This window comes from Haemaphysalis longicornis, unplaced genomic scaffold (assembly GCF_048455015.1).
Source record: "Haemaphysalis longicornis isolate Haplotype H1 unplaced genomic scaffold, Haemaphysalis longicornis Haplotype H1 scaffold_8, whole genome shotgun sequence".
Taxonomy (NCBI): domain Eukaryota; kingdom Metazoa; phylum Arthropoda; class Arachnida; order Ixodida; family Ixodidae; genus Haemaphysalis; species Haemaphysalis longicornis.
Window position 1 is genome coordinate 163477559 of NW_027526445.1, and position 14692 is coordinate 163492250.

The 14692-nt window shown below is 48.2% G+C and overlaps 1 protein-coding gene across 1 annotated transcript in view; it reads left to right on the top strand.

The window, feature by feature from the left end:
• Positions 1 to 341: 341 nt before the first annotated feature.
• The window catches only part of LOC144148560 (carbonic anhydrase 1-like), a 36147-nt gene continuing 21796 nt past the window's right edge, over positions 342 to 14692 (top strand). The window contains exon 1 of the mRNA XM_077680078.1: positions 342 to 378. Coding sequence (XP_077536204.1) covers positions 342 to 378 — 37 coding nt within the window. The remainder of the gene's footprint in view (positions 379 to 14692) is intronic.

A 14692-nucleotide genomic window follows, 5' to 3' on the forward strand; every position in this document is an offset into this window, starting at 1 on the left:
AAGAAGTGACGTGCCAGCGCTCGTCAAAAACTTGTCATTTCACGCGCGCGGCCTACGAGCGGCGAGCGGGCGCAACACCCTCTCAAGCGGGCGCCGGTGGCGTCCGCACAAAGCTGTGAGGTCAGGCCGGGATTCTGTCATATCCGTCATTCGGGATGAAAGCGCGGGAATTTGAAACAAACGATTTTCAGGCCGTTCAGTGTAACAACTATCGCGCGCTGAAGTATTTGAAGAGCTGTTTCAGGTTCGCCAGACTATTAAGCATCGATAAAAGCAATAAAAGTGTAACAAAATTTTCGTGTCAGTGCTCCTGCGGACAAAACGATCCGCGTCCGCCAGTCATGCATATGGACGACCACGACATAGATGACTATGACAGTGAGTCCTACTACCATAGTGAAAAGCTACGACGAAAGATATATATAAACAATTTCAAGCCTAATGCAATGCGTGGTGGTCTGTCCTTTGGCACTTACATAGAAAAAAATAATCTATCTAGCTTCGCTATCATTCAAGACTTGCGCGACGTAGTGCACGCTTCGCCATTTTTTTGTAGCTTGAGCTACACTGGACGAGGTTGAGCAGCTTCACATTGTTCCTGGAGAGCCTTTTTGCACATCCGCGAGAAGCAGTGACGTCACACCGTGCACAGAACGTTGCTCACTGCCCGGCGTCTTCCCAGACCTCCGTTCCGCACGTGGCGGCCCGGTCCACTTGATGATCATGCGAGGGGTGGCCGGGCGTGGAACCGATGGCTCGTGCTTTGCAGCGACACCGGCGTGCGCCTGTGGAACCAGCTTAGCTCTGGGGCGATTGGTGACGCTGCGCCGGAGCCGCTTGATAAATATACATGTGTCACATAACGCGTACACCATGTGTGTGTCATTGCAGCAGCAGTAAGCATGATAAACAAGCAAATCCTAGACAGCAAGGAAAGATAAGAATAACCAGCTGAACCTTAGCTCACGCTACGTATATCCTGGCATAGCCGAGCTAAGCCACTGCTAGTTTTTTTTTCAAACACGAATCATGCGATGTCTCCCTGGTGATACCAGCAAAGGTGCAATGCATAGTTTAGCTTTAGAAACGGAAAAAATGTTATCAGGGCCCCCATACATTGATGTAAAATGTCTTATATGACCTCTGAAAAAACGTATTCTCAGCAACAAAACCTGGTTTCATAAGTAGAGCCGACTTTAGGATTTTCGCTACAAGCTCGGTGTTTGTAAGCGGGCGTTCCCACGATGTGGTTTGCGTTTTGACACACGACCATCTACGGAGAGAGTAAGGCTGCAGGCCCCACTTTACACTCTTCCTCACTGCCACCACCTCTTTCCTGTGCTCGCCACGCGCGGCGTCTATCAACTCATGGCTGTCCAGAGAGCCTGCGAGAGGGCGGAAGACCAAGGTCTCTCACCTCCTGCGCGGGTGTGGCCAGCGACTACCCGATGAAGACCCTTAGAGGCCATCCAGGATAGTCCCTCAGGACCTTTAATAAAGTTCTCTGTCTGTCCCACTTGCCATTGGTGTGCGTGCGTATGGGAGAACGGTGGGGGGCAGGCTTCACGCGCGCACCGTTAACCTACTCGTTCTGCTGGGCGGAGATTTCAACGTGGATATCTCATGGCCCGATGTGACTTGACTGCTGTCCTCCGTGTAGAGCGGTTTGGGTTGGCGTGTTACACCGACAGCAAGATGCCTTCGTCGCGAGAGGGAAATGGACAACCCCACATAGATTTGGTCCCATATAGTAAAACTGCAGTCCTTCCAAGTTCCATCAAGCGAATTAGCTAAGAAATATGCCCAATAGCAAATTCCACATAAACGCGCTTTGTTTCGTGCCCTCCTTAAACTGCGCCGAGCTCCACTGGCCATCCATCTCCACGCATGGAAGGGCACAGATTTTTAGTGGCGAAGCCCCTCAGGGGTTGGGGCTGTTGGCGTCTCCTGTCGTCGTCGTCGTCGTCGTAATCATCGCTCATCTCATGTAGCCACGGTACTGAAACGCCAGGAAGATATTTTACGCCTCGCACTAGAACGTAACGCGTACTAAAAAAACACACACGGACACTCGTTTTTCAACACCTCGCGCTAGAACGCATCGTGCTTCAAAGACACGAGACATTTACAGCCAACCTGTATACCTCTACCCCCCAACGGTTTTATCTCCGTTGGCAAACACTGCATGCTTCGCCCCTCCCCAGGTTTCAAGCTAGTAGAGATGACCCGGTATTTTATTTTCCTTTACACATGCTCTATGGAACGCGGTGCAGCCATTGGAAATTCATGAGTTTGCAAGAGATGAGAGCTCGCAAACAACATTGATGCCAACACTAACTCCGGCGTATTCTCATATTTGGCTGATTAAGCTCTGCATTGAAATATGTGTCCGCAATGCGTTTCTGCATTTTTTTCTTAGACAGGAAAGTGAAATTAGAGGACTAAATGTTTCAAATCGTTTCTAAGAACGAACCCAGTGATGTAAGGAGACCATCCCGCTAACTCACCTGATCTAGATCGGGCTACCAATCTTTGGGAATCAACAGTTTACCACCGCTACTTGCTGCAGCTTTGTCATAGAAAACAAACAGACATGCGGAGAATTCCACGGCATCAGACCACTGGGCCAATTCATCACCTAGCCACACATATATAATCCGAACACGTGGGCCTAGACCCGCGAGCATAATTGGGAAAATGCTTCCGGTCCCGAGCTAGACGCAATTCGAAGGAGGAGCTGGTATTACGGTCCTGGCATCATTAATCACGGACAGGGCACGGAAGGGAAATGGATGGTGGTCGCAACGAATAGCAATCGCTTTACGGCTAATTAGCCAACCTTCTGTGCACTACCAGTGTGTGCAAGCGGATGTAAGCGAATCAGGAATGGCATAGAAACGAATGCTTCTTGCCAAATTTGTTCCAATAAACGAACTGGGGCTCATCGTAGGAATTCCTACCAGCAACGTAAAAGAAATGGCGGCACTGATTTGCTTCTTCTACATTCGTTGTGGCCGTCTGGTGGCCGTGTGGGAGGCTGATACTCTACGTAGCATGTTTTGAAAGGAAGATGCGTGAATATTCAAGTGAAAACTGAGCAGAATTCCAGGGTTCCCATTCTCGGCATCGGCTGGTCGAAAATCCCAGTCAAGAAAAGTGGCTCGAAACCGGCTCTCCTTTTAAATGCAGAGCACTTCTTTAACTCACGATATCACCCGGCGTTGTCGGCGTGCCTCGGCGTCCGCAACAGCCGTTCCAGGTGCGCCCTCTCCCCCACTCGTCATCTCCCGCATCACGCTACCCTCCTCGCTCTCAACAACAGGTCCGCACCCCTCCCCCTACACTATATAAAAAATAATACTTACCGGCGCCTGGTTTCGATCCCACGACCCTGCGGGCGGAACGCAATGTACATGGTGCTCTACCCACTGCGCCACAAAGCCGACACAGAATGGGAGGCTACGAACGCGCCTTATATCCTTGACTCATTCAAACTACGTCCAGAAGCTGCTGATACAACGCATTCACTACCACCAACTCCCCAAACACTAAACGTTAACGCAATACACCCACCCCCTATGCGACGCATTTACTCGAGTCCCCCTCGCGGGGAGATGAGCCCTTTTTGTAGTCATCATGACTGCCGAGCAGCTACTTCCGAGAAAAGGTGTTTTGGACACAACGCCATCCGACGGAATTTCTCTGTATTTCGACCGAGCGTGAACGCCCACATTACAGAGTTTTAGCTTACCGTATATAACGTGTTACCGTTTGCACCGATACCCGACTCTGCATGCGCGCGGGCCCGGCGAGGTGGGGGCCGCGCGTCGGAGGAATTATGACGCCCTACCAGAACGAATGCGCACGTGCCCAGTCGGGTCCCAGTCGGGTGACAATGCACACAGGGTACACACGGTACTCACGGTATGCTAAATCTTCCTATTAGTTACTGTTAGCGTCTGGCGAGTGCCCATGTGTACAAGTGCAAGGCACCACGCAATGAAACAGCCGCATGCTCAAGATTGCCTTGGGCATGAATTGGAGGTTAAATATCGGCCGCAACGATCTTTTCTCTTCATTGGAAGCGAAATTCAAAAATGAGGCTAGTTCAGCTTTTGGCATGGATCAGGGATCAGTAGTTGTCCTAAATTATTCCATAATCTTCCAATATGGCGCACCCTTGAAAATTCAAAAAAAAAAAGATATTGCATTAAAAACAGCAGAGAGAATGGTCACATCAAGTTGTCAGAGCTGTTATAACCGGAGGTACTTCCCGCGTGGAGTTTGAACACTAAGTCAATTTTTTTGGAGCAGACCACGTGCACCCGAGAGATTGACTAAGGTTGGTCCCTACTTTATACCCTTCCCAAGCCTACGTCAAAACGCATATTACATGCCACCTAAGTGAACAGATGCCTCACACTACCCCCCAGCGGTTCTGAAAACGCTAACACAATTGCGGAGAATAAAGGAAAGAAACCGCAAACGAAGTGATTAGCGCGAGGGGGCATTGATGCCATCGGCGTGGTACCGGGTCAGAAGATTCTTAAAGAGGCTACGAAGAGGAGATACATGTTTGTTCGATTTGAAATAACTAAACTTTGGTAACTCAGTCCAGCAGCGATATACATTTTTTAACAAAAAAAGAAAGCGCAAGAAATATTGCACAATTTCCTAATTTAGGGCAATAGTAACGTACTGCTGACAGGTGGGACGTGTCATAGACCGGCACTAAAACATATTTATCACATTCTGCACTGCGTGTTCGCATTCAAGTGATATGATGAACCGGAACTAGAGGCAGCGCTACAATCTCACAGTGTTTTTTTTTTTTGGCGGCGGCTGAAGGCGGCGGCCACCAATCGCACGCGCAAGATTCTGTGACGTCATAGAAAACAAATTGCCGGAAAGTGGCCAGGGAGTCATCCCTATTGGATGCGTTTTCTTTAATATCTCCATAACTTCTTGAAATTGGTGATAAAACTGTTTTTTTTTGTTATGGGGATAAAGCAGCCTTTTCAATGAAGCGAACTTGTATTGTACCTTCACGGCCACATTAAACGACTTCACAGGAGGGCTGTAGAAAGGGCGATATTCTGCGTTTCCACTGTCGTCTGCCGCCGCCGGGAATCGTGAGGCAGTGTATGTACAGCCACGAGCAAAAGTTTACGGACCAGGAAAATGGCAATTTTAGGTTATTTCTTTTCCGGTAGCAGCCCGAAGAACTCCCGTGTGCATGCGAGTTGTCGTATAGTTACTGAAGTGATGAAAAATACCGCACATGGTTCGCCGGGCTGCCGTGTGGCAGAGAAGTAACCCAAAATTGGGAATTTCATGGTCCGCAAACTTCTGACCTTGGGTGTCCGTGGTAGGTAATCTCACCTTCACAACTCCCACCCTCATCACAGCTTTTTACTTAAACGACCACTTACAAAGCTCCGTGCTACCAAGCGTCCCACGTTAAAGCGAAATTCTGAAGTTTTGATTACCATTCTCCTCGCTAACACATATAATTTATTCATACAGTTAAATACAGTTGAACCTCGTCATAACAAAGACTGATATAGAGAATTATCGGCTATGGCAAACTAAATACATAATTTGGCTGGTCACGCTTTACTTCAGGGGCACTTATTCATTTGGCAACGAAACCGAAACCGCGAGAGCCGCGCGCAATATCGGCTGTCACGAAGGAAGAACTCCCGACGCCCAGAACTGCAGGAGTAGTAAATGCCTTTTCGTGTGGGGACACCATGGAAAACTTCATCCTGCTCAGTCCGCTTTTCTGATGGAGGCGAAAAGCAAAAACGCCTGTGTGTACGAGATTTCGGCGCACGTTAAAGATCCCCAGGTGGTCAAAATTAATCCGGAGTCCTCCACTACGGCGCGCCTCATCGCCTGCGTTGCGTCGGCGCGTTAAACCCTACAATCAATCAATCAACCAATCAATCAATCAATCAATCAATCAATCAATCAATCAATCAATCAATCAATCAATCAATCAATCAATCAATCAATCAATCAATCAATCAATCAATCAATCAATTCATCCTGCTCAGTGCTTTGCAAAGCCACCAGTCAAGGTCACATCCTTCTTCAAATATATAAAAACGCAGACTCCTGTTGTCCGTGGAACCTTGTTCTGTTGCAACTTCACATTGTCGTTTTCTGAGTCCATTGAATGGACTCAGCCGTGTCATGCTTTGTGTGCGCAAATATTTACCCTCTTCCCTCGTGTCCTCATCGACCTCTTCATCACCGGAGTACGTTGCAGTGAAAGTGCGGTGTGCATCCTTCATTTTCACTGTCGTTAGTGTCTACCTATAGAGCCACAAACCACTGTGAGTTCATATGTGCTTAATGCTTTATTTAGAAACCTGTCACCTCCCTTTGTTGTATGCGGTGATTTCAACGCCCATAGTCCATCATGGGGATCCCAGCGGATATGCAGTCGGGGCCGATTACTCGAGGAAATTATTGAGCGTAACAACTTATGTGTTTTGAATGACGGCGCACCAACGTACCTTAGAGGAGTAGGTTACAGTAGTGTGCTTGATTTGACGTTATGCTCTTCAGACATTGCATCAGAGGCGGCATGGTGTGTCGATGCTGACGCTCACGGCAGCGATCATCTTCCTGTCGTAATTCAACACCAACGAATTTGCCTGGCGCAGAAGCCAAGGATGGCATGCATTACAAACTGGGGGGCTTTCCGCTTTCATAACGATTGTTCCGAAGATGCCGCGGGCAACATTGACACCTTCGTACAAGTGGTGAAATCCACTATGGCAAAGGTTACCAAGTGGATTCCTGTTATAAACGCCAGTGCTGGTGTAAACGGAGAATATGCACGGCTGCGCGCAATTAGACGTCGTGCTGAGCGGCGTTTTCGCCGCTCAGGAAAGCTAGAAGATTACCGCACCGCACAGAGAACGTTAATTAAAATGCGTAAGGAACTGCAGTCTTTAGGCCAACGTAGGTGGAGGTCATTCTGTGCCACTTTATGTCCGATGACGTCAACAAGCAAAGTGTGGGATACGATTCGCGCTCTTCGATCACCTGTGGCAGCAAGAATGCCTTTTCAAGGATTAGCGCTATACAGAGGATTGTCCGAAACAGCTGTTGCAGATGAATTTTGTGCATGGATTACGAGGCCTTCAGATGTAATGGCCTGTGATGAGTTTATCACATCTCGGAATGCCGCTAGGTCATTATTCCAGAAGTACAGGACATCATGTCACGCAGAGCTTGATGTCGCGTTCTCGCTGACTGAGCTCGAAGAAGCACTGCGAAGGAGTCGCCGCAATGCCGCCGCTGGACCAGACAATGTCACCTACGCTCTCCTTTGCAATCTTGGTACCCGCATGACCATCCATCTGCTACATTTATTCAATGAATTATGGAATTCTGAGGAGATCCCCGAGTCTTGGAAGTTATCGAAGATTGTACCTCTCCTTAAGCCAGGAAAATCACCACGAGCGATCGACTCATTTCGGCCTGTCAGCTTGGCCAGTTGCGTAGCCAAGCTATATGAGAGGCTAATCTTTTATAGATTAAATTGGTTTTTAGAAACATCTGGGTCTTTTCCATCATGCATGTCAGGATTCCGGCCACGTCGGTGCACTATGGACAGTGTCCTAGACCTGGTGACGTCCATTGAACAAGAGCGCTCTCAAGGAAACATGACAATAGCTGCTTTTCTGGATATTAGTCGAGCTTTCGACACCGCAAGTCATTACCACATTCTTGAAGGCCTTGTCGAAATGGGAATTCGTGGCAAAATACTTCGTTGGATTGAGAACTTCTTGAAGAACAGAAGAGTGTACATGTGCACCAGTCAAGGAGACAGCCAACAGCATGCAGTGGAACAAGGGGTTCCTCAGGGTCCGCTGTTGTTTAATGTTGTAATGGCGAAGTTGCCAGCGTTGCTTTCCCCGCAGCTGCACGTAAGCATCTACGCTGATGACATTTGCATTTGGTGCAGCGGTGCTTGTTACTTGTCGATTCAAGCTGACCTCCAAGCTGGCATTGATAGCATTGAGAAGTTTCTACGTGCGCGAGGAATGTATGTCTCTGCAACGAAATCCGGCGTGCTTGCTTTCACGCGAAAGAAGTTGCGTGGATTACGGCTCACCATGGGTGGTCAGGAAATACCTTGAGAAAAATGTCACAAGTTTCTTGGGATATACATTGACACATCGCTCACATGGTGCCGACATATGGATTATCTGCAGGAAAGGGCATCACGTGTAGTCTACGTTTTGCGTTACCTGACAGGCACCCGATGGGGTTGTTCGTCCGATGCTATGCTTCGACTGCATGCTGCACTTGTCCGTCAGGCCGTTGCCTATTCTATACCTGTTCTGCATGGCCTGTCAAATCGTCAAGAGCAGCGGCTGCAAGCATTGGTTACCAGAGGCCTCCGTCTCTGCCTCGGAGTGCCCAGGCCAACGTCGGGAACCAGGGTTCTCGCGGAAGCAAGAGAGCCACCCGTAAATGCTTTGCGCGTGCAGGAGGTGCGCCGCCATTACCTGCGCCTGACTACGCAGCATGACTCGCACCCTTTGGTTTCCCGTCTTCAACAGCGTTCAGCGTCAAAGATTCATCAGGCCATCTTTGGTGATGTCATGGCCCTGCCCGCTGTATCTCAATGGCAACACAGCACTGGGTCGCCTCCATGGACTGTTCCCTGCATTGACACCAATGCTGATATCCCCGGGATGCCCAAAAAACAATCTATATCTACAGTGGCAGCACGGCAGATGACGCTCAATTACATGCATGACCGTTATGCTGATTATGTGCATATATATACCGATGGATCGTCGACAACCACCTCGTCGTCGTCAGCTTTCACAATACCGAGTCTTCACATCGATCAGGGGGTCAAGCTCTCGCACCCTACATCGTCGACGGCTGCAGAGCTTTACGCAATATATCTTGCAGTCAAATTTATCGCTACAATGACTTCACCGACTAAATGGGCAGTTCTCACAGATTCAAAAGCGGCTCTTCAAGCCCTAAATCCAATTGCGGCTTACAATCATCACAATGTCTTGGCAAGATACATCTGTGATGTGATTGCAACTGAAATAGGAAAAACTCAGAAAATAACATTTCAGTGGATTCCCGGGCACATTGGAATAAGAGGAAATGCACGAGCTGACCGATTAGCAGCAACCGCTCATTCAAATTCCACGTGTAGCGCCGTGCCTTTTACCAGAGGTGATGTTAAAAATTATTTGAAAAAACTAAGGACACACATTACTTTGGAAACCAGGTTGACCGATAAATATCGTTCATCGCTGTTATACCAAGTGGACCCGTACCTTACATACCCGTGTGCGTCTCACCTGGGTCGTTCCGTCGACACGTTAATACATCGCCTTCGCCTTGACGTGGCCTACACCAAGAAATTTCTTTACCGTATTCAATTCGCTGATGACGCCTGCTGTGCTTGTGGACACCAAACTGAAGATGTACATCATGTCCTGCTTGAGTGCCCTCTATATGCGACCGATCGGGAAAAACTAAGAGATAAGCTTAACCTGCTATCTCGGACACCCCTATCCTTGCCGAAACTGTTGGGTCCGTGGGACAATGTACGCAACCAAACGAAAGCCTTCCTTGCCCTAAGGGATTTTTTTCAAATGATGAAGATGTGTGAACACTATTAAATAAGTGCACTTTCCTCTGAAACGCTCTGAAATGGGTGTGGAAACACACAAGGGTGTTATGTATATTGGCGAAACTATCTGTGTCGCGTCGTGGATGTCGTCTGTATATAGATGTGTATAGTTCTCTTGTTTTTTTTTTAACTTTATTCCACTGCTGTAAGGACCGCTGCTGTCTCAATGTACTTAATCTAACCCCTTGTGGTTCCTTAGGGCAAGTATTGTACCTTTTGTATACTCCAATGCCTGGAGTAGCCAGCTCCTGTTTGGGTTGGAGCTAAACTCTCCAATAAATAATTATTTCTCTCTCTCTCGTTTTCCGGTCCATTTCGAGTGAAATTCCAGAAGGAGGCTGGTAAGAATTACACCGTTTTAAGTTAATTCCGAGCGTAGGATAATGCGTTTTTGTCTTGAATTTTTTCGCGAGCTAATTTGCCGATTTATTTGAGGCGATTTTTACCTCTACTGTTGCAACGAATATCAGATATAACGAACTAATCTATTGCCCCAATATTACAATGTTATAATGATCCTCGATAGTACATAACGAAGTCCCCAGGGGCAAAAGAAATGGCTTCGTTTTGTTACAAGCGATCTTTCGTTAAAAGCGCAGATAATTTGCTCCTCGTGGATTGCAGTGGGGGTCATGAAACACTTCGTATAAAGCGAGGTATCGATTAAGGCAATTCTGTTGCATTTGTTGCAGCCATCCGCATTGTGAATTCCCCTCATAGGGTACGCGTGATTTCTGACTGTGGCAGACTCCCTCGTGACAAAGCATAGCGAAGAAGAAGAGTGCGTGCATTTCGGAGACCCATCGTTTCTCTCAGCCACCAAAGACCTTCCGTTCGGCAGGATGCCACGTTTCCGTAAGCACGACAACAAATATTTTCTCCTCTTATTTTATGCTATTGACCCACTCTGGCATTCATTCGTAGACGATGGCTATTTCGGCCTGTTTCCTCATATGCCGCTGCGCTCTAAATCGCAGTTCGATTCCAGTCAGCGGCAACTGTTTTTCTGGTTGGGAAGAAGTATCGAAACCGAGAGGTCTGCTAGGCTGTGCCACACAAAAAACGGTAGCGTTTTCCCTGCCGTTTTTCATGGTAGACGATGGAAAAACATTCGCGGGTACACCAGGGAAAACGCTACGAAAAAAAAATGCACTGACGATTATTTTACTTCCAAACGCGAAATTTGTGCGCTGCGCGAGCTGCCGTCATCTCGATCACGGCGTATAGCGGCTGCGTCTAAGGAAGGGATTCCGTGATCAGCGAATGCACGGCCGCTCGCGCTTCTCCGCCGTCGCCGCCGCCGCCGGCGAGCATGTTGTTGCTAATCATGTTTCAACTTCCCGCGCAAGGGTCACGTGGTTCGAATGAGCCACGCACGGAGGAGTAGCGTCTGGTTAGGGGAGGCTGCGAGAGAGATGACGCTATAGCAGCGCGTACCGTCCTACGCCGCACCTTTTCGCCACAGTTTCCGCCGCGTTTTAAATCTTTCTTGGGCCACTTAACCCCAGAAATTTTGGTCTGTCTTTATGTCTGTCTGTCTGTCTGTCCGTCTGTCTGTGACTCGATCCAGCCACCCGGCCAAAGTAAACTGCTTACTGCGCAATAGTGTTATTTACTCACAGCCAAATGTAAACGTCTAAGCCTGGTTTATATGTTCATACTTGCCAACTTTGTTGAACAAGAACAAGACATTACGCAAATATAAGACAGGCAATTGTACACAAGGGATATTTACAGTGTTCCTTTATTTAAAAATTCATGAATGCTTGGTTTTTCGATAGAAAATGATATTCTATATCTACTGAAGAAAACCGCCGCCTCCTGGTGGTTTATGAAAAATCACGCGGCAACAGCAACGAAAGGTTCCACTAGCTAGGTTCCACGTTCTGCTTGGAACGCACGTGGAGCACGGCCACGCGGTTCTATAATCCTTGTAGTCGGCCGCCTCCATTCACGCGCGTCTCCGCCATATAGCAGCGCTGGCATCGAGGAACCGGGCCTGTAGCAGTGGAACGCGGTAAATTCAAATCGCCTTGCGCAAACCTTTAGTGTGTTTACCTTGGGATGAGCGCGACGGTACAGAAACAGCATGAAAGGTGAGCGGGAAAGCAAAGGGAGGCATTTTCTTGGCAAATGTCTACAAAGACTATCGTCTTTTGACGACATTTGCAACGAAAGGAGCAGATACGCGGCCGCGTTTTCTTTCTGTCTTCACTCTGTCGGTCCCGACGCCGGCGCCATCGCCGCTGCGAAACCACAGCTGCCGCCTAAATGCTTGCAACCTAAAAACCCTGGCAAGAATAAATTAATTACGGGAAACCCCTCTTCCTACAAAACGCACCTTTTAAACGTTATGCTACTGCAACGCGTAAAAAATTACCTTTTTGGTTATAGGTTCTTTCATGTGATCTCTTTCACTCGTTCCATAAAGAACTGCTGAATTCGGATTAGTAGAGCCCCGTCGTACTTGAATTCACACCAAACCTCGCCTTGTTTGCACTTCACCGGAATCATAATATGAAAAATTCACTGGCTACCTTCCCTATACGGAAGCAAAAATAGAGAGTCGCTTCATTGGCGCTTCCCACTCGGTTAACTTCTCTTTCCACACCATGGCGCAATCGGTTTTTTAAAATCTAATTCGCTCCAAATTCAGCAATTCCAACGGACGTGTCATTAGCATGTTTCATGCCCCAACAACGACGATATTTTATGCATGCCCAAGCACACAGTCAAAGCGCGTATACAGTTTTACTTTAAAATTGATCTCATTTTTTGCTCATTTCTCGCCAGGCAAACCTTGTCGTTGCTCGTGTGTTATCTATTTGCACATCAACCTTTACAAGGTAGCACTGGATACCAGGATGGCAGATCCTTATGAAATCTGGGAAATTGTAAGAAAAGTGTGAAATTTCAAAACTAAGAGATCGACAGCCATCTGCTTTCATGTGAACTTTATCTTGCCGACAGCCGCCGTGATCATTAAAACTTTCCTTTCAGTGGGCTTTTGATGCCTGTGTAGTTTGGTGATTGTAGTATATGTACGTAATACGTAATAGCTGTCTTCTACCCATCGTGGTCGCTCAGTGGCTAAGGCATTGCGCTGCTGAGCACGAGGACGCGGGTTCGATTCCCGGCCACGGTGGCCGCTTTTGGGATTGAGGCGAAAAGCAATAACGCCGGTGTGTACGAGATTTCGGCTCACGTTAAAGATCCCCAGGTGGTCAGAATTAATCCGGAGCCCCCCACTACGTCGCGCCTCATCGCCTGCGCTGCGTCGGCGCGTTAAACCTCACAATCAATCAATAATAATTAAATAATATTGTGTAACTGTCGCGCCCAGTGACCCGCTGCGGTGGCTCAGTGGCTTAGGCGTTGCGCTGCTGAGTACGAGGTTGCGGGTCCGATTCCCGGCCGCGGCGGTCGCTTTTCTGATGGAGGCGAAAAGCAAAAATGCCCGTGTGTACGAGATTTCGGCGCACGTTAAAAATGCCCAGGTGGTCAAAATTAATCCGGAGCCCACCACTACGGCGCGCCTCATCGCCTGCGTTGCGTCGGCGCGTTAAACCCTACAAACAACAACATGTCGCGCCCGGTGAGCTAGAACACGGTGGTCAGGTGGAGAAGCCCGATTCGTGATCGTCCGTTGGAAACGTATTCGGAAGACGGTGCTGGGATTAATCGTGTGAAATCTGGTTGCTTCTTTGAAGTTGGGTACAATTTATAAAACATTAGCGCCACCCACTGCATGAAGGGAGTCACGAGCGGAACGTTTGTGGGATATTGCTTACACACAAATCCTGGCTTAAACCATGCCGTGGTGGCGATGATGTGGTCAGCGGGATTATAGTCACTCTGCCGTCTTCCGTTCTTTGCCTCGCGTAGTTAGGAGTCCCGACGAGCTATACTCGGTGACAACTTAAGAACGGCACCGGAAGTTGCCGCTGTGCCTTATCACCGTAGCCGGGTGTTTATCCGCGCGGCGCAAGTAGGGCGTTACTGGGAATATTTTGAACATGGCGTGAGCCGTTCCCGTGCTTTTTTGGACTTAATATGCTTATAAACGACTCCAGTGACGACAAACAAACTGCGTGAGACAAGGCAGACGATATCACGCATTCATAGCAAACCCCTTTCAAAAATGGCGCGCATTGACGCCACGGGTCCGGCGCTTTGGCGGAGTGATACACTACATGAGGTGGTGCCGTTCTTGAGTTGTAACCGAGTATACGCGCTTCCGCTTTGCTCTCGCTGCCAGATTGTCGCCTGTGGACTCCTTCCGCATCGTTCGCGCCTATTATCGCCGATATTTTTTTTTCTGATTAGACTTCACTGTGCTACGCACGATGCAGAAAAGGCAGCCTCGGGATGTTTTTTTCGTGCGATGGGCGGATAACGCTCGGCTTAAACAGATCTGCTGTTAAAACATCCCAATGTTATTATACCGGAAACATGTTTCCTGAGCACTCGCAAAAAAACATGCTACAATGTTGCTGAAGTACATATTTATGAACGCGGTGCTTCTGTGGAGCGCACATCGAACCCGCCTGAAGTTGGCCTGTGCTGAGGGTTTTTGAGGTGACCGCGCAAAGTGTCAGATGCTTCCTAATTTTCCGTGGTTTGCAAATATAACGAAACGGCAGATTAAATGCGGTAACTATTCTATGCAGCCACATATTATCGCGCAACTTTACTCCTACTAAAGCGTAATAACCCATTAAGCGAGGGAGTCAGCGTTGACATGAGCATCTCTAAAACTGGAACGGTTCAAAAATACTGCATCTTTAAAGTTTTTTGTAGCGGGAGGCGTAGCAATTGATAAGTGACCACGCATGCTATTGCACTGTATAGAAAGTAAAAGAACGGGAGACCGCAAAGCAGCGAGCCAACAGAGAGGCAGAGAAAGCCAGCCCCGCGATTAACGGTCCCAAAGCATGACAGATCGACAGAGCAGCGGCGCAACATGTCCGAAATAGAGAGAAGATTGTTGATAGTGGAAGGCAG